The 25,676-nt window shown below is 38.4% G+C and overlaps 1 protein-coding gene across 6 annotated transcripts in view; it reads right to left on the bottom strand.

Annotated features, from left to right (window-relative positions):
* The window catches only part of FXR1 (FMR1 autosomal homolog 1), a 59,516-nt gene extending 51,691 nt beyond the window's left edge, over positions 1 to 7,825 (bottom strand). For 4 of the 6 annotated variants that reach the window (XM_074298274.1, XM_074298275.1, XM_074298276.1 and 1 more), the window contains exon 1: positions 7,580 to 7,824. In XM_074298274.1, the coding sequence (XP_074154375.1) occupies positions 7,580 to 7,630 (51 nt within the window). In that variant the 5' untranslated portion in view covers positions 7,631 to 7,824. Of the gene's footprint in view, positions 1 to 7,579 lie in introns of all 6 variants that reach the window. The other 2 variants (XM_074298277.1, XM_074298273.1) reach the window with 1 other exon arrangement.
* Positions 7,826 to 25,676: the final 17,851 nt, after the last annotated feature.

Raw genomic sequence — 25,676 nt, 5'->3', positions numbered from 1 at the left:
AGCTCTGGAAATATCTACATGAGGCTAAGGATCACTTAACTTTGGGGGGGGGGGGAGGGGAAGGAGGAGGAGAAGGTGTAGCCTCAGGAAGGAAAACCACCTCCAGTGAAAGGAGTGATCAGAGGGGAAAGGAATCTGACTATTTAGAAATGAGGAAGAGTAGAGAGAAAGAGAGAGGGGCCAAGGTTCTCAACTGAGAGTCAAAGCAGGAGGAACCATGGAAGGTTTGAGAAAGAATTAAAAAAAAAAAAAAAAAAAAAAAAAACTGAGAAAAACTGCTGTGACTGAATAAGATAATGAATGGATAATGAGATGTAAAAGTGTTTGTAACCTTGCTGTAAGTAGGGCCCATTTGAGATTACTTAACAAATCTGTAACAGTAAGTAGCAGAGTAGAAAGGAAGTGGATTATTAGGGGTAATCCAAAACTGAGGACTTGACAAAAATTGCTATCGGTTATGAATAGACAATTTTTTTCAGATGGAAATGACATTTAAAAAAAGAAAAAATGCTCTAAATCTACTGATCAGAGAAATGCAAAATAAGACAACTCTGAAATACCTTTCAGATTGGCTAAGATAATAGAAAAAGTTAATGATGAATTTGGAAGGAAAACTGGGATACTTAATACATTGTTTGTGGAGTTGTGAACAAATCCAATCATTCTAGAGAGCAATTTGGAACTATGCCCAAAGGGCTCTTTGATCCAGCAGTGTCTCTACTAGATCTGTATCCTAAAGAGATCATAAAAAAAGGAAAAGGATCCACATATGCAAAAGTTTGTAGCAGCCCTTTTTGTAGTGGCAAGGAACTGGAAAGTGAGTGGATGCCTGTCAGCTGGAGAATAGCTGATTAAGTTATGATATATGAAAACCTAATGGGATATTATTGTTCTGTAGAAATGATCAGCAGAATGATTTCAGAAAAGCCTGGAGAGACTTACATGAATTGATGCTTAGTGAAGTAAGCAGAACCAAAGAACTTGTGACAGCAACCTTATGATGAGCAACTATGATGGACATGTCTCTTTTCAACTGTGAGGCGAGATTCAGGCCAGTTCCAATGTGATGGAGAGAGCCATTTACACCCAAAGAGAGGACTGTGGGGACTGAGTGTGGATTACTTGAAGTCTAAGGGAGGGAGAAAAATTTGGAACACGAGGTTTTGCAAGGGGGAATGTTGAAAACTAACTTTACATATTTTGGAAATAAAAAGCTCTATTTTTAAAAATTGCTGTCCATTTCCTGACTGAATGATAGACTCAAGCATTCAGAGCAAGACACATTTTCAAGATATAGCACACTTAGGAATTTGTTTTGTGTGATTTTACTTTTTTGTTGCAAGGGACTTTAATTTCACTTGGGCAAAATTGTTTAATTTTACAAGCATCTAATTGGACATGCCCAATTCACAGATAGAGATTCTATATTAAAGAGTGAGATACAGATTTCATAAAGAGATTTGAATCTCAGCAGCCTATATAATCGAATCCTTGGGAACCAATAAGATAAGGAAGCTAAATAATATAGAAGAGGGTAAGGATACACCCTTGGAAAACCAACCAATTGATAGAAATGACCTGAATGAAGATCCAGTAAAAGTGACTAAAGGAGGAGTCAGAGTGGTAAAAGAACTAGGATATCTGGTTTCTTAAAAAAATCTAGCAAAGAAAGTAACCAGGAAAAAACCGTCAAAGAACTTATCAAAAGAACGTCAAAACTTGTGGAGAAGACAAGGTACTGAAGAAATGATTAATAATTTTGAAGTTTTTTCAATTGACTCAGAAGCCAGACTGCAGAGTTAAGAAAAGGAAGTGGGGGCAGCTAGGTGGTGCAGTGGATAGAGCACCAGCCCAGAATTCAGGAGGACCAGAGTTCAAATGTGGTCTCAAACACTTAACACTTCCTAGCTGTGCGACCCTGGGCAAGTCACTTAACCCCAGCCTCAAAAAAAAAAAAAAAAAAAAAAGGAAAGGGAGGCTAATTGTAGATAACCTTTAAGGAACTTAGCCACAAAAAATGATAGTTAGCAGGGATGAAGGGATGAAGAGAGTTTTATTAGGAACTGAGACTTAAGTAGAGCTGAAAAAATGGTTGGAAAAATTTGAATGGAATAATCAGTGGATTAGGCAGATGTAAAAAGGATTGCCTAAATACAGAGAGGGTCCCAGCTGAGGTTACCTAAGATAAATTTGTAGAAAACCCAGTCAGCATCTCCTAATCCACTAAATTTTACCATGATGACTAGCTACAACTGGAGAGTAAAATTTCTTGGAGAAAGGGACTATCTTACAGGCAGGTGCAGCAATTTACCCCTTCTATTTAGCTCCACTTGTTCACAAGTCCAGGAAGCTCTGGCAACACAAGAGCTACACTTTCTTCTTCCCTTCACTTATCTCTACACCCAAACTGACCAGATTTCTTGGAGATAATCATTTTGGATGAGATAAATACCAATTCTTCTTGTTGATAAGATGGAGGATCTCAAGGTCTTAATATTTATCCTCCCTGCCCAGACAAACCCTTGGAACCATCACCTAATCTGGAAATGTAACCACAAGAACCCATGGGCCTTGCCATCTTCCCAGCAGCCAAAATTTTCTTTTTATTTTGTTTCTCTCAATTATACCACTAAGTCAGTCCTGGAGAGCAGGGACTAACTAGTGTTTTCCTTTTTGTTATCACCAGCCTTTAGCATATCTTGGAACAATTGACTCTTAATAATTTATCCCTTCAACCATATACAACTGGTACTCAGTAAAATGGCCATTATCCTGGCCCTTTACAAGATAACTATTAATGTTTCTATTAACACAGTGAATAAAAAGGACAAAACTCTTTATCTGAAACTCAATTACCAGAGATAGAAACAACATTAAAAGCCTAGAGATACATTTTAGGACATCAACTGTAAAGCCATGGCACCAAAATAGTATTAAATATTAAACACAAAATGCATTGGAGGAAAATTACGTATTTTAAAAGTGATCAGTTTGTTTTGCTTAACCATACTTATTTGTGACAAGGGTGGATTTAATGGGGACAAGGAGATATACTGCTAAGTGTTAATGACTTGGGGGGGGAAGAGAACCCCCAACATCAACATATCCTCTGTAATGGAGAAAATGTAGCAAAAGATATGCGGTAAAACTAGCCATACAGCAAGCATTCAGCTGCCTCAATCTACTCCTAAAATGTGGCCAGCAATCCTTAAACTGAATTGCTTTATCAGATCAAATAGAGAACATCTAGAAGTTCTCAACCAAATAGCATGATACAAAGTAGTGATCAGACTGGAAAGGAGAAGGGGCAAGCCTATCCTTCTGTTACCTATTTGTAATTATGGTATTGTATTACAATATTTGTAAGGTGAAAGCAGATTGGCTATTTTGTATTAAAAGCTACCCTTTCTTTATTATTAAAATAAGAGATTGCTGATCCTCCTCAACAAAAGGAATGAAATGGACAATGGGAATGCCAAATTCTTTACAGATCTGTCCAGATCAAATCAATTTCCCCTTTCAACTGATGTCACTTAGAACAGTTAAAATCAATGCTTTTAACATTTTTAAAAATGACTTTGTTAAAATAAAATTTAAAAAAAGAAAAGGCAATTCCTATAAATTTTTCATTCCCAGAACTCATTTATCATCACTGTACATGTTAGCTTGACCTTAGATAAAGCAGTATCTATCTTTAAAGCGTATGGTATTTGTTAATACCTTCTAAAGGAAGGATTTTTTTTGGGGGGGAAGGGGAGACATGAATCACTTTTGGTAAATCTGCTGAAGACTAAAAACCTTCTCAAAATGTCTTTAAATTAAGAAAAATTGCACAGAAATACAAAGGAAACCAATTAATTGGGGTGAAATAGTTACCAGTAAAAAATCTTTTGATACAAATTTGTGATCCTTTTCGAAGTCCTGTTCTAGAGTGATTGATTACAAGGTGGAGAGGAAAACAATGTATAAACAAATGACCAGACTTTTCTGCTTCTTCAATTTACTTCACAGTAAAAATGGTAATCTTAAAACTTGCCAATGATAAGCCCAATAACTACATTTGCGAGTTGCATTAAAATTCAGAAAAGACTTTAAATAACTTGTTGGTTCTATGTAATAATCTTGTTAAGTACATAAAGAGGTACTACTTATCCCCACTTTATAAATAGAAAATTGAAGCTCAGAAGAGCCATAGCTATTAAGTATCTGGAAGAAAGATAAATTTTAGTAGGTAAACTTCAATCGAAGACTCAAGAAAAAGGCAACATTTACCCACCAAATTAAATCACAACTTACGAATTTTTACTTAAAAAGGTCAATCTTTGAGTCTCTAAGCATACAAAAATTTTGACCATTTGGTTTCAAATTTTTGTACTATTAACAGAACTCTCAGAATAATTTGTTAATGCAATATAAAAAATGCAAATATTCATTATTTAAGGTGACTACCTATAAGGCACTAAATTGATGTACAACATTAATGATTGGAAAGCTCTTCTGAAATAGGTACAAGAACAAAGATTGATGGGAATTTAGTAATAACTCCTAAATCTACTATCTGAAAGGTATTTAATTTAAAAATTAGTACTTAAAGTCTTTTTAGGGTCAGGAGCTACTCATTTAAGTTCCCTGGGGGCCCAATCTGTAAAACTGTACTACCTACCTTATATAGATGGTGAAAAAACAAAAACAAACAAAAAAAAACCCACAAAAGATTATCTTATTCTTAGAATTTAATAGTACATTTAAGTGAGACACTATATAGTGGGAAAAGCACCGGACAGAAAACTTGGTTAAATGCTGCTCTCTTGCATAAATCACTTAGGGATTTCAGCATTTCAAAAATACTTTTTAAATTGCCTATTTTTTCGAGAGTTACAATGCATTTTGTCGGATTATAAAATGTAATGCAAAAAATGTGTAATGACATGATTAGGGAACCTAAGTTTAATAAGTTTTACTAAACTTCAAGGCTTAGCAAAGGTATACAGTACTTATTAATGCCTTTCTCAATTAGGTCTAATTTTTTATATCAAAGGTACCAAAGGTGAATACAAATTTTAAAAAACAATCTTTACTACAGGTACCTGGGCTATCATAATGAATTGCAGAATCTTAAATTTTAACTTTAAATTTTCTGAATAGCAAATAAAGCTATAATTTAATATTTTTAAAACTAATTTTGCCAAGTAATCATGTATTCTAGATTTCTGATCTCAATTATTTAACTGAAATCCAAAGTCTTTATATATGTATAAGTATACACGTGTATACCTGTACACTACACATTTTATTATTTTTTAAATGGAGGTAATTAACAAGGAGGGCTTCAAATTTCATGCTACCAACCTGGCATTATTTTCCTTAGAAAGGACACCATGGAAACTTTTCCCTACATAAGCACAAGCATAGTATGACCTAATTTTCAACTTCTCCCTAAGCAAAGTGTATCTTCTGAAAATAGTTTAGTGTTAAAACCCTTAAACCTAATAAAAGGATACCTTGAGAATTTTTTAATTTATCAGGGTTAAGTTCTAAGGTTATTTCCTGGAGCTTCTCCAGATGTTAAGAACAGTTAAGTAATAATCAGGTCTATATTATTCCCCCTCACTACTTAGTTTTAAAAAAAACCCTCTCTCCTTACAACCCAATCAGTCAGGTAGGTAGAGCAATTATCATTCCCATTTAACAGACAAGTAAAAGGAAATAAAGAGGTTAGTTAACAAGACCAACATGAGATTACAGAAGAGCTGGAATTGGGACTTCAAGCCCAGTATTCCATCTACCACAGATAGTGCTCAAAATGTTCAAATCACATTTGTCCTAATGCATTCCACAATGTTTTAAAGTTACATCTGAAAAGTAAGTTTGAGACTATGGACAAAGAGTTTTCCTCTCTATTTCCACTTCTCATGCTTCATGATTGGTCTTTTAGTCCTTTCCAGTTTTTAACCAATTTTGTGAAAACATGAAAGAAAAGTTTCATCTCTCCTCTATCTTACACAGGCTTCTGAAAATGATATTCCCTACTTGCAAATTAAGAGCCCTAAAAACAACTTATAAAAACTACCTTGGAGAAGTCATTGTAAACAGCAATTTGGCCCAAATGTTAACACATTTTTCTTTCCACCGGCCGCGACAAAATAATGAACTACATTTAAATGAAATGTGGCCCCCTTCTCCATTGCCCACGTGGTGGTCTCCAGATGCAGTTAAATGTCTGGGAAAAATCATCTTCCCCACCGTCTCCTATAGCCAGAGGGTACCTTCCTAGATCCACTGGGGCCACATCGAACTTTCAGGGTTAAATACTTAATTACAGGCGGTGCTTCATACAAACAGAAAAGGGATTCTAAACTCCCCCTCTCCGGAGCCGACCCCAAGAGCCGTGATGCTACTATCCCTAGTGACTCGAGCCCCCAGGGTCCACACAAGCTCCACGCCCACAGGCGATCCCTCCAGGGGAAGCAGCCGGGCCGGTGCTGGGCTAGCCCCGGACCAGAACAAAGCTTCCTAAAGCACAAAGGCCACATGGAAAGGCAGGGTCGGGGGTTTCGGGGTTCCACCCTCGGGGCCCGCCGGGAGACTCCGAAGATCCCAGGCAGACCCGTGCTCTAACAAGGGTTGGGGGAGGGCACGCCACCCGGTCCCCTTTCTCTGGCCGAGCCCGCCCCCCCGAACACCCAAGGCCTCCACAAAAATAGCCCAGACTAGGAAACATCTGAGACCAGGCTTAGGCCGGATGACGGACAGCGACAGCTGGGGGGAGGGGAAAGCCTGGGGGGGGCTCGTATCGATCTAGTAGCATCCCAGCCAGAGTGGGGGCGGGGCGAGAGCACAAAACAAAGTGGGGGGGGGGAATGAGGGGCGGGGAGATGGGAGGCACAGCGGGAGTTTTCGGGGAGATTCTTGCACTTCTAGGCCTGACCACGTTCCCCGGACCTCCTCGCCTTTCTTCTCGTCTCCACCCCGCCCCCCATTAAACGCCCCCCCATAGGATCCGAGGTGTTCCAGGCGACACAACGCCCGAAATAAGGGCGGTCCCTCCACACACCCCCCCCCCCCCGCTCTGGGGATTCCGGAGATTTCCAAGCACCGGCAGGCGCCCCCGGGCGTGTCCCGGCCCCACGCTCCCACTTCCCGGAGGGGTAGAGCGAGGCCCCGCGTGGGGCCCGAGAGGCCGGCCCAAGGTCACCGGGCCGCGGGCGCCGCCGCCGGGGCCTCCCCGCCCCCTCGGCAGGCCTATGAACGCACAATCCCTGGGTATCCCGGACCCGCCCCACCCCGGCCTGGTGCAGCGCGGCGCGGCGCCCGGAGGCTCCTGGCTGGCCCCGGGCGACTTCAGAGCCTAACGGAGCCGCGGCCCGAGACCGTTAAACCGCGGCCGCCGGCGGCGCCAGGAGGCAGGGCCCGGCCCGGGCCGCCCGCCTGCCCGCCCGCGCCCCGGCCTGGGCCGCCCCCCCCCCCCGGCCACCCCTTCCGACCGGGTCCCGGCCTCAGGCCCGGCCTCGCATCCACCCCCGTCGCCGCCCCCCTCTCCGCCCAGTCCCGGCCTCGGCCCCAGTCCCGACCCAGCTACCTTGTAGAAAGCCCCGTTAGAGCCGCGAACCTCCACCGTCAGCTCCGCCATGTTGGAACCGCAAGGGCCGCCGGGAAGGGGTTCTAGAAACTTTCCAACCAGAGGGGAGGAGGGGGGAGGGGCGTGGAGGAGGTGGGGTGAGGGGCGGGGGGGGAAAACAGGGCGGGGACTGGGGATCCCCCGCCCCGCACCCCGGGGTCTCGCCGCGCCGCTGCGCCGCCGCGCCGCCGCCCCCCCGGACGCTCCCGCCCGCCCGCCGCCCAGCCGGATCCCTCCGCCCGCCGGGCCTCAGCACGCCGCGGCCGCAGCGTGACCCGCCGGCTGCCTCCGCCCTCCCGCTGCAGCCTGCGAGCCTGCGAGCCAGCCAGCCGGGAAGCGCCGCGGGGCCTGGGGGCGGGGCCAGCCCGGAGCGGTGGGGGAGGGGAGAGGGGAGGGGCGCCCCGCCCCCCCCCCTCGCCGCCGCCGTCTCCGTCGCCGCCGCCGCCACCGCTGCCTCGCTGCTTTCCCCTCCGGCGACTCTGCCCCGCCCGGGTCATTCTTTGGCCAACTTCCCCACCCCCACTTGGCCGAGAACCTGACCCCCTCCCCCGGGGTTCGAATCGTCCGCTCCCTTCCCCCAATCCTTTGTGCCCGGGACTTGGAGGGGCTTCCATCGCTGGGGGATTGGGAGACAGGGCCGAGCCCGTCTGTAGCCGAGCGAGGACCTTCTAGGTTGGGAAGGCCGGGCGCATCCTTAGAGGAGGGCTCGCAGTGGGCATCCGAAGACGGCTTCTGTCCCCATCACCCGGCAGTGTAATTGAGTTCCCCTATGAACGTGTTTTATGCACTCCTAAGCCCTGTTCCCTAGGCGGTCCGGCGGCTTCGAATGCCCACGGGGCGCCCGCAGCCACCTAGAGGGCAAGGCCCCAGGAGGAAGCGGACGCCGAGGGGAGGAGCTCTGCGGGCCCTTAGTGGGCTTGCTGGAGTGGGGAGGAGACCCTGGCCTCGGCCAGCGACCACCTCCCCTGTCCGGCTTGTCCCGAAGGGCCAGGAGGGTCGGGCCTCAGCTCGGGGTCCCCATCCACACTGTCGAATGCCCGACTGCCTCCTGTGTGGGGCACGAAGCATAAATCAGTAAATCGGGCGCAGCGACCCCGTCCGGAGCAGCCCCTCTCGGTCTCGAAAGGTTACCTAGGAACACCAAGGGGTTAAAGGGTACTACGCTGCGAGGGTGGGGTCTCCGGCAGCCACAGGCCCTCATCCTCGGCTTTTGGGCTGTTTAAAGGGCACCCGCCTTGGGTGGGTGAGGGGTGCCGATGGCTTTCCCTGGACCATCAACCCCACTTCTGGCAACATCCAGAACTGGAATTCGCCAGGAAGCTTTCTATGTCCCAGGCACCATGTGGAGTTTTGTTTCAAAATGGTAGACCCTCGAGGGGGTCAAATGTAGTCTTGGAAATACCTTCTTGGATGAAACCAATGGGGAAAACGCGCTTTTCCATCTCTCCTTTCTACTCTGGACAAAGAAAAAGTACCACTTCTATCCCCTTGCATCGAGACATTCTTAAAAATGTCTCACTGGGCGCGAGGCACAGATAGAATTTTAAGAAAGAAACATGAATCTCGGGAAGGAAAACAAGGTCAAGGTGGTAAAAACCTCTCTTCTAGCAAAGCACTGGAAGTGTGATTGGGACTCATTTTGTACAAAGAAAAACTTACTTTGGAAATTAAACCTCTTGTCACAGGCTATCTCAATTTGCAACAAAGGTGACAAAGATTTTTTTTTTCACTTATATTGATTTGTTGAAGATTATGTTGTTATTGTATAAATAAGATAAGCTTCTTTAAAGTCATATTTTAAAGATATTTCTCAGCTATGTTACTATTAATGTTGAATAAGAGACTCTCCCAGTGGATTTTATAATTTATCTCATTTTGTAAGACATCCCAAAATGAGGTCGCCAAAGGCAGAGCTAGGGAGTGACAAGGCTGAGATTCAAATAAAGGTTTTCTGTCTCAGAAGTATTGGGTAAATCATTCAAATAAGAATGGAGCCCAAGCATTTAAATAAATGACTTCATTCCATCCTTCCAGATCCTGGTGAGAGAAATGTTATAATCCCATTTTACAGATGAGGAAACAAGCTCAGAAGGTTAGGACTCCCCCAGAGTGACAATGACAATCTAAGTTGATTGGAAAGCCAAAGACACTAGCAGCCCTGGAAGACCTCTCCACCTCTTATCTAAAATCTGTTACTCTGAACCTCAAGCCCTTTCAAATGTGTTTTCCCACATTATCTATACTCTTTTAAGTAATCCTGTCTTTTTCATCCAAGAATTCTCTTCCATACCACAGTGACAGATCTGGATTTCATAAATGACTCAACAGGCATAAGGAAAGATGTTTCAACTGTTTCTCCAAGGGCTGTTTGGACATCTTTTATTTTTATCACAACCTATTAGTTTGTTACCATACCAGAAAATTAGCTGGAATGTGCACACAGATATTAAAGAAAATAACATTGGGTCTATTGAGTGAAGTCAGTTCAGCAAATTGAACAATATTGTCTAACAGCTTTGAAAACAGCTACTCCTTTAGTCTCCTCTGATGAGTAATGATTTATGACAGCTTTAAAAGGGTTGGAGTTGGGGGGGGGGCGTGTAGAAATGCTGATTTTATTGATTTTTTTTTTTCACTCAGAGTCCTTCAGGCCCTCAAGGCTAAAGGTCTGGCTCTATATTCCCTAAATCTGAAGTAACCTTCCCAAAAATGAGCCAGGCCAACTTAAGGAAATGACATAACCTTCCTGGACCTCTTTATCATCAATAAAATGTGAAGGTTGGAGCAAATAGCTTTTGAGGTTTCTTTTGCCTCAAGATTTATTAGGATGAAGACTGGCAAAGCTGAAACATGGGAGAGCTAGGGCCTTGTTCAGCATGAGGGCTTATGTCAACTGTTTCTTGGATTTCATTGAACTCAGAGTTCTAGTTCTTATACCAATTATTAATTTAGCTGTTTGACCCACTACAAATTCCTTAGTCTTTCCGTGCTAGAATTTTCAAAGGTATAAGATGAAGGATGATGCTAACTCCCAATGTTTCCTCTTTGGGTGGTTTAAAAGATTAAAATGACATGATTATAAGTTTGAAAGATTTATATGATATCTAAGAAAGATTATATGTATGTAGGTATATACACACACTCATATATAGTTAATATAATAAAAATTGTTCATGTGTCAAGTCCTATTCTATATGACTTTTTGGCAAAGATATTGGAATGGGTTGCCATTGTCTTGTCCAGGGTGACTCCATTTTACAGATGAGCAACTCATCCAAATAGGGATTAAGTGACTTGCCCTAAGTCATATATCTAATAAGTGTCTGAGGCCATATTTGTACTCAGATCTTCCTAACTCCAAGTCTGATGTTTTATTTGCTGCACTATCTAATTATCCCATAATGAAAGTTAAGATATCATTATTATTGCTCCAATAAAAAAAAAAGCATATTTTGAGGTCAGGGACTGTTTTTTGTTCCTTTGTTTCTCTGGAACCTAGTTCCATTGTCCTTCCTCTTAAGTAACTTTCATTTAAAGATTGCTTATAAACAGACCAAAAATTACCAAGAAAATACACAAAAATCTGAATTATCTGTCCCTGCACCCAAGTATATCCTTTTCTACTAAGGAGGTATTAAAGCTATAATAATGAGGTCTTACCTTCATGTTTCATCTTATATTTTTAAGACTTTTCCTCATTTAATTCTGACAGTCCCCACACTAAAGCATGTCAGACATCATCATCCTCATCATCTCACAAATGAAGTAAATTATGCATAAGACATTTAAGTGACTTGTTTGTTTAAACTGCTAAATCGGTAAATGTATAAGAAATTTAAGAGTTCAGGTATCCCAAATGAAGAATTTCAAAATTCAATTTTATATCAATGAAACGTGGGAGGGGGGAAGGGGGAAGGAGGGAGGAAAGAGGTGGAAAGTAAGGGTTACTGTACCAGTGGGTTAATATGGTTCTATCTTTTTGTTTAAAGGGCTAATTAAAAGGTAAATAGATCATTAGTCCAAAAAAACCCAAATGCACTAAAATATTCAGAAGACTTGTGGTAGAAAAAACTAGAAACAAAGCAAGATGTTCATTGAACAAATCACGATGCAGTAAATGTCACAATGACAAATTTAGAGAAGCTTAGAAAAACTTATATGAACCAATTCAGAATGGAGTCAATAGAACCAGGGAAATATATGGATGTTTGGAAGGATGTATACATAATACATACACACATAGATAGGTAGATGTATGGATGTATGGATATATGGATGGATGAATGGATAGATGGATGAATGGATAGACAGATACATAGATAAATGGATGGATAGATGGATGGATGTATTAATTAGGATAGAAAGATGATGGATAGATGGATGGATAGATGGATAGATACTTTCTTTACAGAAAGAATAACAAAATTATAAAACAGAAAATTATACCTTTTTCTCATCAAAAAAAATTTGTCACATACGATGGTTCCATAGGAAGAACAAGAATATGTGACATAAAGTGGTTGACAGAAAACATCCATAAAAACTTTTTAAAAACTGATTACAGTATTAATTATAATAGTTAAATTTGGCCACAGAAAGATGAGAAATCTGCCTCTCTTCTTTGCAAAGCTGAGAGGAATGTGATCATGGAACATTGTATATGCTGCTAAACTTAGTTTTTCTGAACTTTTTTTCTTTGTTACAGGAGATGGATTATTAAACGGGGAGGGATGGATTTCCTCATTGATAAAATGGGGATAATGGGTGATATTTATCTGATAATATTGTTGTGAGGAAAGCATTTTGCCCCTACCATAGGAACTTGAGTTAATGCTAATAAAATAAGAAACTTAAACTAGATTTTTCCCTGAGATCTTAGAAGTTCAATATTCTATGATCTATAAAACCTTCCTGAAACTATTCTACCTTTTAAGATTGTATAGTTAAATCAAGTCCTACAAAAATGCCTTTCCTATCCATCTTCCCACACTCCCCCAAGCAATAGCATAGTGACCATGACTGTCCTATTTAAGGGCCAGATTGAGTACAGAAATTAAACATACACACACACACACACACACACACACACACACACACACACTCAGTAGCTTGGAAGCTTCTTGAGGGCAAGAATTATTTCATTTTGGTCTTTGTGGCTGCAGCACCTTGTATATCTAAAAGGTACTTAATAAATGCTTATTGAATTGTGTTAGATGTCAAAATCTTTTGACTGTAACTTAAGAAATGAAGAACAATTTTAAAATGTCTCTTTAGTTCTCAGACTCATTTTGCTTTATTGAAAGTAGTGGAGCTGTAAAAGACAGGAAGAGGGCAGTAATAAATTTCATATTCTAGACTTGGCAGCCTTTAGCAGAATGACAGTTTAAGTATGACTTAAGACTTCCCTATTGGCATCAATATTGGAAAATATAAAGACAACAATAACTTTGATTGAATCATGAAATACTGCAGAAACCAAGGCAGTGTCTTGATTGACAACTAAAGGTCACAAATGGGATGGAGGAAAGAGTACATTTTTTTTAAATGAATACCTTTGTTTAATCATATGATGAAAGTAAAAACAGGGACAAAGAAAAGGAATTTTATTATTGTTGATATCACAAATAGTATCTGAGCAAGAGAAAAAAGTATGTGATCCAACATGACTAATATGGAAATATTTTAATGTGACTGTACAAGTGTAGCCTGTATTGGATTGGATTCCTTACTGTTTTGTAGAGGGAAGGAAGGAAGCAAGAAAATTTTGGAATTTAAAATCTTTAAGAACAAATGTTGAAAACTATATTTACATATAAGTGGGAAAAAAGAAAAGTATGTGATTCTAAAGCAAGAATCCTATTTATGAAAGACATAGGATGGACAAAGAAATTGAAACCATTATAAAATGATTAAAAGTAATTGTAGATTGTTATGATTCTTACAAGGTTCTAAGACAGTGGAATGGATAGAGACAATAATTATCTAATTTAGCATGATTCAGTATGATTGATCTGATCCGGTGATGTTATGGGCCAGAACTTGAAACAAGGTACTGATTGGAATTGAGGAGGCAATGGTTAAATATAGTTTAGCATTAATATAATCCTACAACAAATAATGGTTTCCTAGTGATATAATGATTGGTATATACTCAGTGTGGAACATATAAAGAGGAGCTGTCAGGGCCAGAGAGGAGAAGCCCACTAGAAGCTCTAGGAGCCTCAGCCAGGATTCAGTTGGAGAGATTCAGAAGCCAGAGAAGGCAGTCGGGCAGAACTAAGGAAGACAGAGAAGTGGTGGCAGGCTGTCCTGTGGAGAACACTGAAACCAAATCCGGAAGGCCTCCAGAAAACTTGCCGAGCCCCAAGTGAAGGAGACAAGACTTTGAAGGAGACAATAAGGGATTTGGACTTTAATACCTGGCTGCATTTGGGGTGATTACACTGAACTAAAACAAAGGCTGCCTCCAGAAACCCCCCAAGACACCTGCTCCCAGAGAACATATTTTAGAGAACATTACAGTAGATGACTATGTATATGTGATGATTGGGACCAAACTAATATGATAGACAAAAATTTAACACATCACTGAAAATAAATGGATTGAATACCTCTGTGAAGCAGAAGGGGTACAAAAATGGGTTAAATGATAAGATCCAACAAAATGTTTAATGTTAGATCTATACTTATAACTGATGACTGAATATGAAAAGTGAGAATAACAAAAATGAAATGGTTCCTGTCCTCAAGAAATTTACATTGTGTTGAGAAGACAACAGAAGCATAGAAAAAAAAATATACAGACAAGTACAAAATAATTTTTGAGGGGTAAAGCACTAGTGGCTGGAGTGATGAGGGAAGATGTTCCAATGAAAATTAAATGGAATCTGGAGTGATTGTTGAAGCTGACTTCAGAAAAGCAGAAGTTGGAGCAGCTAGGGGGTCCAGTGGTTAGAGCACCAGCCCTGAAGTCAGGAGGACCTGAGTTCAATGTGACCTTCAAACACTTAAAACTTCCTAGCTGTGGGATCCTGGGCAAGTCACTTAACTCCAATTGCCTCAGCAAAAAACAAACAAACAAACCAAAAAACAGATATATCAAACAAAAGTGAATTCAAGGTAGAAAGTTTAGAGAGTAATAAAACAGCAGAACTATATTAATGCTCAAAAGTTTCATTGACAAGGAAATTAAACCAATTAAATCATTGTTAAATGAAACTAACTGAATTGAAAAAAAAAAAAAAAAGTTGAGAGAAAAGCATTAGTAGTGAAAATTACTAATGGAGCCTAAGAAATTAAACATGATCATAAAGAACAAAGTTAAACTTATACAAGTTTTTCAAAAAATTGGATTTGCTTAGCAGCTCAGTTTTATTTAATGTTTTGAAATTTCAAACTGCTTTATAGGTATTAGCTTATTGAGTCTCATGATGATTTTTATTTTATCCTCACAAGAATTCTATGGGCAAGGTACTTTTATTTTTTCCATTTTACAATCAAGAAAATTAAAGATTTGAGAAGTTAAATGATTTTGTGGTCACAACTAGCAAATTTTATCTGTCATCATTCAAAAAGCCGTTCTTCCTCACTCTGTCCATAATTCTGTGCACTATACTATGTTGCCATCATTTGTACTTCTTGGCTAGCTGGAGAAAGTTGAGAGTATTAAGGAATTTACTTACATAAATACTCATAAAAACTGGCAGATGCAAAAAGGAAATTGTGTAGGTGATAATGCAATAAAAATAGCAAGGGAAATTATTGTCAAAAAATAAAAACATTGAAATTTTTAGAAAAAAGATTTGCTTAAACACAATTGAGTCTAAAATTATAAATAAAATTAAATGCTTATAATAACAATGTCTGTATAATACATAAAACTTATGAGAAGTCAAACAGCTCTCAGAAGAAAATTCATCTCTAAGATCACATATTAACAAAAGAATATTAATAATGAGTTTCTAATTTAACATAGAAAGCAAATATATTTCAAAAAAGCACAAAAAACAAAAAATTAAAAATAAGAAATTACAAGATTAAAAGCCTAAGTTTAACAAAAAGAAAAAAACAAGGTTTCATACTCTCAATATAAGTTTTGGAAATAATTTTTGAAATGTTAGCTATTATAGTATATGATAAAGGAATATATGTTAGTAATAAAGCTAAAATATGAAATGGCAGTGTGATACTAGAAAAATAATTTCAGATTTGGGGAGTCAGAGGATCTAGATAGGGTTAAATCATGAGTCTACAATTTATTACCTGTGTGACTTTGAGCAATTTTATAATCTGCATGGGTCTCAGTTTTTCTTCCATCAATAAATGTCCAGACCAGATAGACTCTAGATCCCTTCCAATTCCAAAACTATGATCTTATTGTATCTAATTTTTGGATGATTCAGTATATTTTAAGAACCAAGGAGAATCAGTGAAAAATTAAGAATAACTTGAGCAAAGTAATAGGATGGAAGAAAAACCTGAGTTAATTGTAGCAATAAAAATAACAGATTTATAAAACATATTAATATTATTGCAAAGAATTATATATGTATGTATATATACATCTTGTGTATAAATACATACATATACATATTTTTATATGTATACTATTTTTTTTCAATTATTTAAGACATATTAGACTCTGTGACCTCTTTTGGGGTTTTAATTGGCAAAGATACTGGGGTAGTTGACCATTTCCTTCTCCAGGTCATTCTACAGATGAGGAAACTGAGGTAAACAGGATTAAATTACTTGCTCAGGATCTGGGTTAACCTATAGCTAGTAAACATCTCAGGTTGAATTTGAACTCAGATTTTCCTGTCTTCAGGCCTTGAGCTCTATTCACTGTGCCACTAGCTGCACCAAATGCAGATATGTATGTATGTTATCTCTTTTCATGCTTACAACAGACCTGTCATGTTCATGCTGTTTCTATCTCCATTTTCTAATAAGATAACTGAGACTGAGAGACCATACATAGCTAATAAATATCTAAGGCATAACTTTCCTTATGAGAAGTATCTTTTAATTTCATGGTTGCAATGATCTTTGAGTCCAAGAAAAAAAAATTGACATTGCTTCTATTTTTTGTCCCTCTATTTGCTAGGAAGTGATGGGACCAGTTGCCAAAGCCTTAGGTTTTTGTTGTTGTTGTTGTTGTTTTAATACTATTAAGCTTCAAGTCAGTTTTTATTCTTCACTTTTTACTATCAGAGTGGTATCATTAGAATATTGTTGCTATTTCTACTGGTAACCTTAATTCCAGTTTTTGTTTCATCCAGCCTGACATTTTACACGATATACTCCGCATGTAAGTTTAAATAAATAAGATGACAATATACATCTTGTCATATTCTTTTTCCAATCTTAAATCAATTGTTTGGTTCTTTCTGTTGCTTATTGATCCACAAACATTCCTCAGGAGGTAAGTAAGATGATCTGGTACTCCTCTATCTTGGAGGATTTGCCACATTTTGTTGTGTCAAAAACTTTGTTGTAATCAATGAAGCAGAAGTAGTTATTTTTCCGGAACTCTCTTGCTTTCTTCATAATTTGGTGAATCTTGGCAATTTGGTCTCTAGTTTTTCTGCTTCTTTTAAAACCAGCTTGCACTTCTAGTGAATCTTTGTTCACATATTGCTGAAGCCTACTTTGCAGAATGTTAAACATAACTTTGCTGGTATGTGTAATAAGCACAATTGTCCAGTAATATGAACAAATAATACTTCATTAGGATCGGGATATGAACTGATCTTTTCCAATTAATGACCATTGTTGAATTTCCAAATATGCTAATATACAGTACTTTAACAACATCATCTTTACGATTTTAAATAGGTGATCTAGAATTCCATCATCTTCACTCATTGTTAGAAATGCTTCCTTTGGTTCACTTGACTTCATTTTCTAGATGCATGTCTCTGGATCAGTAACCACATCATTGTGGTTATTGGTGATGATAAGATCTTTCTTGTATGGTTCTTCTGTATACTCTTATCACCTCTTCTTATTCTCTTTTACTTGTGTTAAGTCTCTACCATTTTTGTCTTTTATCTTGTCTGGTTTTTTTTTCATGAAATATTCTCTTGATATTTCTAAATTATGTGAAGAGATTTCTTGTCTTTCCCCATTCTAGGGCAAACCATTCAATATCACAGTAATATAAATCTATGCTCTAATCACTGATGCTAAACAGGTTAGAGTTGTTTAATTCCATGAAGACCCACATCTTCTAGAAATAACAATTGTTTGTTTGCTTGTTTTTGTTCTGTATTTTTTACCTTTTGATCTCATTTTTTTTGTGTGTTTGCAGCATAATAAATGTGGAAATATATTTAGAAGAATTGTCCATTTAACCTATATCAGATTGATTGCTATCTTGGGGAGGTGGGAAAGGGAGAAAAATTTGGAACATAAGGTTTTGCAAAAGTGAAAAGTTATTTTGTGTGTATTTGAAAAAATTAAATATTATATAAAAAGATAAAACAACAATAAACTTATATTAGTCATTGAAGATTGAAATACTAAAGTAAAAAATCGAAAGAAAAGGCAAATTTGACTGTGGGGTATAAGATGAAGCAGGGCAGAGATTAATAGAGTTTTGTTAAGATAACTCACTTGTGAAAAGTAAAATTGCAAGGTTTTGTTTCCACAGTTGAAAAGTTTTAGAGTCTCACAACCTCTCTCTCCATTGCCAAGGTTAAAAAGAATGGGATGTAGGCTTTAGGGGCAGTACATCCTGGCTGAAGAGAATTCAAGAATGTCTTAAGTCAACAGAAGTAACTGCAGGTGCTGGTTGAGTGCAAATGACCTGGGTTTATGACCTTGGCAAAGAAAATTTTTAATTGAGCATGCTTAATAAGCTTTATTTACATAAGCCAACATACCCTATATAAAATTAGAGCCTCATTAACAGAACATATGATGATGAGGTAGGGGGAAGGGGGAACATGGAAACATATCAAGGAGTGTTTATAATGGAAGTGTCATGAAATATTAGATTTTGGAAGGATTTCCTCTAATGGAAATTCTGAGAAGAGGAGGAGGAGACAGGGTGAGATTATGGACTATAACTGCTGGTTTTGGCTTCTGTAAGTTGCATTTATGCCCCCCTCAAAGGGATATTGCTCCCGTTTTTTTAAAAGAAACATAAGAAAGCCTTCCTCCACTCACTCCGAGAACTTGGGTCTGATGTTTTCATTTTTAATATCATTGGTCACTCTTTTTCAACAACCCAAAAGATGACTCTACACATGGGCAGTAGTAGATGTTTAAAATAAAAATAAAAATCAGATTGATCTTATACATTGCAGACAAAGATGGAGAAGCTGTATATGTCAATTAAAGCAAGACGTGGAACTGACTATGGCATAGATCTTGAGCAAAATTCAGACTTTAGTGAAAGACAGTAGGAAAATCATCAGACTACAATGGTATGACCTAAATAACATCTCTTATGAATAGGAAGGGGAGGTTATAAGTAGATTTAAGGGATTAGATCTTGTACATTGAGTGCCTGAAGAACTATGGACAGAGGTTTGCAACATTGTACAGTGGACAACAAAAAGCATCCCAAAGTGTAAAAAAGGCAAAAAGGTAAAATGGCTGTTTGATGAGATTTTACAAATAGCTGAGGAAAGAAGGAATGAGAAAGGGAAAGATCAGATCCTTGCTGTTTGTCCTTGGTTCTCCAAGAGGATCAGGGCATCAGAGAGGTGCTGCCATGACATGCAATGAATTAGATTGAAGTGGGCAAAGTCACCCGCCTAATTTTCTCCTCCATAGACATCTGGGTCAGTGGCCATACATAGATCAGGATGACCAGAGATGGCCTGGATATTATTGGACACTTTGGCCTTTATAAGCTAAGATCTTCAACAAGTCTCAGTTTGGCTGAAGCTGCACCTATTCAGTGATTAAGATAAATTTTTTTTAAACTAATCAAAAATAAATAATAATCTAAATAAACCTGGGAGGGAAAGACCCTCAGGATTTCTGACTAAAGCAGAAATGATTGCTATGTACAATAGTCTGACTTAGGACCTAAACAATAATCAAGTAGGATTTGATCTGGGCCCTTTTAGTGACCAATCAATGAGAATCAGATTGATTTTGTTTTAAGGCCTGGTTTGTAAGAAAGAAATCTAGCCAGAAAACCTCAAGATATATTGGGAGCGTTCAGATATTCCTCCAAAAAAGCTTTTAAGAGCATTTGTAGGTTACAGTGTGATACCCTATTTGACAGAAGGAGGGAAAGAAGGAAGGAAGGAGGGAGAGAAGGAGGAAGAGAAGGAAGGAAGGAAGGAAGGAAGGAAGGAAGGAAGGAAGGAAGGAAGGAGGGAAGAAAGGAGGGAGGAAGGAAGGAAGGAAGGAAGGAAGGAAGGAAGGAAGGAAAGAAAGGAGGGAGGGAGGGAAGGAGGAAGAAGGAAAGGGAGGAAGAGTTTTCCAACTGGTCAGTTCTAGTTTTGAGTTCAGTCAGAGAAGTTGTCTTTTATTCTTGAAGAGGACCATGATAACCAAATGAATTGGATTTAAGATTAATATACCCAACTGAGTGCAGAATTCCAAAGAATAGCAAGGAGAGATATAAGGTTTTCTTAAATGAGCAATGCAAAGAAGAAATCATGCAAACCAAAATAAAATTGACACTGATAAAAACTAGAAAAAAATAGATTTTGCTACAGTGGAAGTCAACTGATTTGGAGTCAGTGGACCTTGGTTGAAATGCCAGCTCCTACAATTACTACTTGGGACCTTTGGCAAGTGGTTTCTCTGCTCTGCCCTTCAGTTTTTCCTGTGAAATGAAGGGATTAAAGTGATGGCTCTGAATTCCTTTTAGTTCTTAATCCATAGCTCCATAATTTATAGCAATCTTTACTGGGCCTTAAGATCTGTTTTTGACCTTGTGGGAGATATATAGTAGTAATGAGACTGGTGGGACCAAGCGTAGGAAGTTATTAGCTACTCTTCTCTCATAAATCCAAATTGTTTTCCAGAATAGTTGGAACAATTTACACCTACATCTGACTTCCCACGGTTCTTCCCACATCGACTATTTCTGGGCTGCTTAAAAAAAAAACACCTTTGACAATTTTCTTATGTGAAGGTGAAAGAAACTTCAGTTATTTTAATTTACACATTTCTTACGAGGTATTTGAAAAATGTTGTGTTTCAAAAGAAGAAACATTTTGAAAATTATTCATGTCCTTATCTATTATGTAGTGCTCTTGGTGTTATATATGTTAGACATGAGATTTCTATCAATAATAGTTAATATAAGTATTTTCTCCCATTCAGTGATTTCTTTTCTATCTATATTGATGTTGTTTAAGAGGTTTTTAATTTTAAATAATCAAGATGACTTATTCTAGAGTTTGTTATCATTTCTAATCCCTGTTTGGTTAAGAATTCCCCATTAGCCAACTGCTAGAGGTTTACCTCTTTACATATGATAATATTTTTATCATATGATCTTTGACATTCAAATCAGATATTCTTTTGAAATTGAGTGTGTTTATCATAGAAAACACTGGTCAAAAACCTAATCAAGTCAACATATAGCTTGTTTAGCACCCTCTACAGAGTATTCTCCTAAACTTTTATTTATTTGTAGGTTAGGACAATTTTATTATTTTAGGGATAATCCTATAGAGGTTTTTCCTATTACTGAAATTCTTGTCCTGGAAAATTAAAAATCTATTTTAAAATGGCATCATCTTCACTTGCTTACAACACTGACAAAATGCAATGTTGTTTACTCCTTTACCTCTACAATGGTGAATGGGATTCTCCCCATCTAGGAGGTCCCTACACAATCTAAGTCATTAAATCTTCTAATCCTCCTAACCAGAGAGTCTTTCCATACAACAAAGATTTATTTTTTTTAATTTTTAAAATTAATTTTATAATTATAATTTTTTGACAATACATATGCATGGGTAATTTTTTTTGTTTTTACATTATCCCTTGTATTCACTTTTTTTCAAAATTTTCCCCTCCCTCGCTCTACCCCCCTCTCCTAGATGACAGGCAATCCCATACATATTAAATGTGTTACCGTATATCCTAGATACAATATATATGTGTAAAACCATATTTCTTTACAACAAAGATTTAAATAAGAAAGAAAGGGAAGGGGAAGGGGGAAGCATTTCAGTAAAACTAATCAAAAATAAGCTTCCTTATGGAAATGTTATTTCCATGTCACCTTAGGATTACTTCCTCTTTCCATTCCATTTTCTTTGCCCAGACCTTGCTCTTTTGTTTTCTCATATTTATTTAATCAATTTGTCTCTTTCCTCCTCCCTCCCCTTCTCAAATTATATACACCATTTATTAATCTGAGTGAAAGAGGTGGTTTTTTTCATACCTCCAACCCCAATTAATATAAAATATATGATGTCATATCATATATTTCTCTAATCTGATACCTTTCTCAGGTAGTTACTGTCTTTGATTGACTACTCTATCTCAAGTATAAAATAGATACAAACAACTTAAATCAATTTGTGAAGAAGTGAAATTCTTTGAAATTAGTTAAGTTTGAAATTAAATGGGTATTCCATAGGGACCACATTAGGAAATGGTGGATAATCAGTCAAGCCCTATGGCTTGCCATTGTGGAATCTGGCATTCCAACGATAGGAAGCAATTCCAGTCACTCATGGGAGGGGTACCCCGGTCATGTTGAAGTTGGGAAGGAGAGACCCCAAAAGTCCCAGATTGGTGTCGCAAGGTGCCTCACAAGAATTTGCAGCCTTGAACCCATCTCTTAGTCAAGAGGAAAAGTTTTATTGAACATATTGGTGCACCATTACAAAGCAGACTGAATTGTAAGGAGATTCAGTAAAGAAGCAGAAGCAAAGGAGATATTTTTATGCAGCTTTCAATCATAGATAAGCTAATGCTATGGCTCATAGTAGAAAGAAGTAGTCTCCAGAAGGAGTGGTTCTTGGTTGATCAGATTATTACTGACAAGATAACCAGTCAGCAATGAATGGAGAAATAGTCTATTAAGAATCAGATAGATTGTGTGAGTTTCCTGAGGCAGATTCCAAAGGCAGAAGACCCAGGACCACTGACCCATTAGAACAGAAGCCCCCACAAAATCACATTACATCAGTCAGAGGGAAAGGAGAGAGCCTTTGTGTTCTTCTTTCCTTCCCCTTAAAGTATGACTTCATGAACTTCAGCAGGTCAGAAGATGGAAACTTCCCAGAGCACTGGGGAGCATGTTCTCTGAAGAGTAATGGCATTGCTCTTCAATGGCTGGGTAAGCTACTTTGGGAACTAATGGAACCTTTTTTTTTTTTTTTTATTTTTGAGAGGCAATTGTGCCCGAGGTCACATAGCTAAGTAAGTGCCCAAGGTGGGCCAGTGCTCTATCCACTGTGCCACTTAACTGCCTCTACCTCTAGAACCTTGAGGATAAAAATATTCAGCCATTTTCTGGAGATTCAATCATCCAATGTGTATGAAAGTTGGGGAAATAGCCAGAATCTTCCCTTTTTAAACAAAACTATTCTTTTTTTGTTATCCTACTTGCATGATTATATTGAACAATCAGTTGTAACTATAAGGTACCTTCTTTTTTTAGATTTTATTTTAGTAATAAAATGTGATATGGAAGCCACCTGCCAGTGGCTGCTGGAGGTCTAACTCACACCTGTAGAATGGATCTCTTCATGTGAGAGGATGATGATGATTACTAGGAGGCAGTTGCATTCTCTGACCTCTCTCCTCCTCCCTCTGTCTCCAATTTATCTCATTTCCAATCCACAAGCAACACCTGTGTCAGTAAAGGCTGCCCTGCAACTCCTTCAGATGTTATGATCCACAACTGTGGAGGCTCTTGGAGAGATGACCTGCCCCTTCACGTAGACATGGTCCTTAGCAATAAAACTATTTCCTTAAGAGTTTACATAAAGATACTGTAATGTTTCCTCCAACTTCTATAATTATTCACATATCTCCAAAGTCTTAAATGTCTTGATAAAGAGGCCTGCTTATCTATTGGATATATGCAAATATATGCTGATAGACGTTTAACAATCAGCTTTTTTTGGGGGAAATGTAATTACAGCACACTTTAAATTTTAAACATTAAAATTTAATAAGCATAGTAGATAGAGCATTGGCTGTGAAGTCCAGAGGACCTGAGTTTAAATCCAGCCTTAGACAATTAACACTTACTATTGCGTGACCCTGGACAACTTAACTCCAATTAACTTGCAAAAAAAAAAAAAAAATCTAATCTCCATTATTAACATTTTCTCTGTCACTTTTAGAAATCTAGGCAATTAATAAAACAATCAAGTCCCAATTTATAATTTGCAAGCGCCCTATAAATGCTTGCATTGAAAACTTAATTATTGGCTCTGTTTGAACTGGCTCTAGCACCTCTGGCTGACCCAGACTCTTTTCTGGGTTCTATTTTCTGTCTCTCTAAACTATCTTTCTTGATGATGTTGTTTCCATTGGATTAAGATTAGATAGATAGATAGATAGATAGATAGATAGATAGATAGATAGATAGATAGATAGATAGATAGATAGATACATAGACAGACTTCCAGATCTATATAATCAACTTTTATATCTCTACTGAGCCCTAGTCCTACCTCTTCAACTGCTTGCCATATTTTTTCTTTGTAGATGCTTTATGAGCATTTTAAACTCAACAATCCAAAACAGAAGTCATTATTCATCTCCCTAAACACACTCTTCCTCAATATTCCCCAACTCTGACACCACCAGCCTTCCAGTCACTCAGGTTCATTGTCTAGGAGTCATCCTCCATTCTTTCTCTTCCTTATTCTCCATATCTAGCCAGTTGACAAGTCTCACACTTTCTACTTCTTCATCATCACTCTCACTGAAATAAATTCTACTCCAGACTCTCATCATCTTGTTCATTCTCAACAATCTCAAAAACCTTTAACATTAATCTCTCTAGATCTAGACTCTTCCTCTAAGAGCCCTCCTCCATACAGTTACCAAAGTGATATTCCTAAAGTATGTCTGATCACTTTACTCTTTTGTTGAGAAGCTTCATTGGTTCCTGACTGACTTCAGGATAAAGTAGGAATTTTTGGGGGGTTGATATTTTTTTTAGTGTGATTCCAGTCTCTCTCTCCATTGTTACATTCTCTTACGTCCAACCTCGTTGGTTTATTTGTTGTTGCTTATAAAAGACATTCCAACTTCCTGAATAATTCTGCACAAATCATTTGCCATTCCTGGACTCTGCATGGAACACTTCCCATGCCAGGAATGATCTTCTCACTCATAGAAGAATTACTAGCTGTGAGAGTTCAGGGTAAGTATCACCTCTTCTACCAGGCGTTTTCTGATTGCCCCTGGATATTTGTTACCTTATCACAGAAGTCTCAAGAATTCTGGATTAGCAATCAGAAAGCCTTGGGTTCAAATCCTAGCTCTGACACTTAATTGCTATGGGACCATCGAGATTAGTTGATTTAGAGATGAAGCCCAATAGCTCTTAATTTTCATTTGATTCCAGTGCTGTCATTTTTTGGGATATAACTGTAATTGAATTTTTACTTATATAAAGAGAATCCCAGAATTTGAGATTTGGAAGGGACTTTAGAAGCTTTCTAGTCTAATTCATACATGAAAAGAATCTTCATATAAGATACCAACAAGTGGTCATTCAATCTGTGCTTAAGGATCAACAAAGAGGAGAAACTCAGCTTTTCTTTAGGCATTGAATTCTACTTTTGGATAATTCTAATAAGAATTTTTTCTTGACATCAACCCTAAGTTGGCTTTTTTACAACTTCCCTATGGCTTACAGGTTCAGTCCTGTGGGCCCCAAAAGAACAAGTCCAATCCCACTTCATTATGCCAGTCCTTCAATTATTTGAAGTCAGCCTTCATTTTTCCTCTGAACCTTCTTCAGGCTAAACATTCTCAGTTCCTTCAAACAATCTTCAAATGAAGAGCTGAATTATTGACTTATTATGACCTTTACAATCTTACTTCCTATTATTGCTACTTTATACTAGCTGCTTATTTCCTCACTAAACTACCTGGGGTG

The sequence above is a fragment of the Sminthopsis crassicaudata genome, chromosome 3 (genome assembly GCF_048593235.1).
Source record: "Sminthopsis crassicaudata isolate SCR6 chromosome 3, ASM4859323v1, whole genome shotgun sequence".
Taxonomy (NCBI): Eukaryota; Metazoa; Chordata; class Mammalia; order Dasyuromorphia; family Dasyuridae; genus Sminthopsis; species Sminthopsis crassicaudata.
The sequence above is the reverse complement of the archived record's forward strand: the minus strand, read 5'-3'. Positions and strand labels throughout refer to the sequence as shown.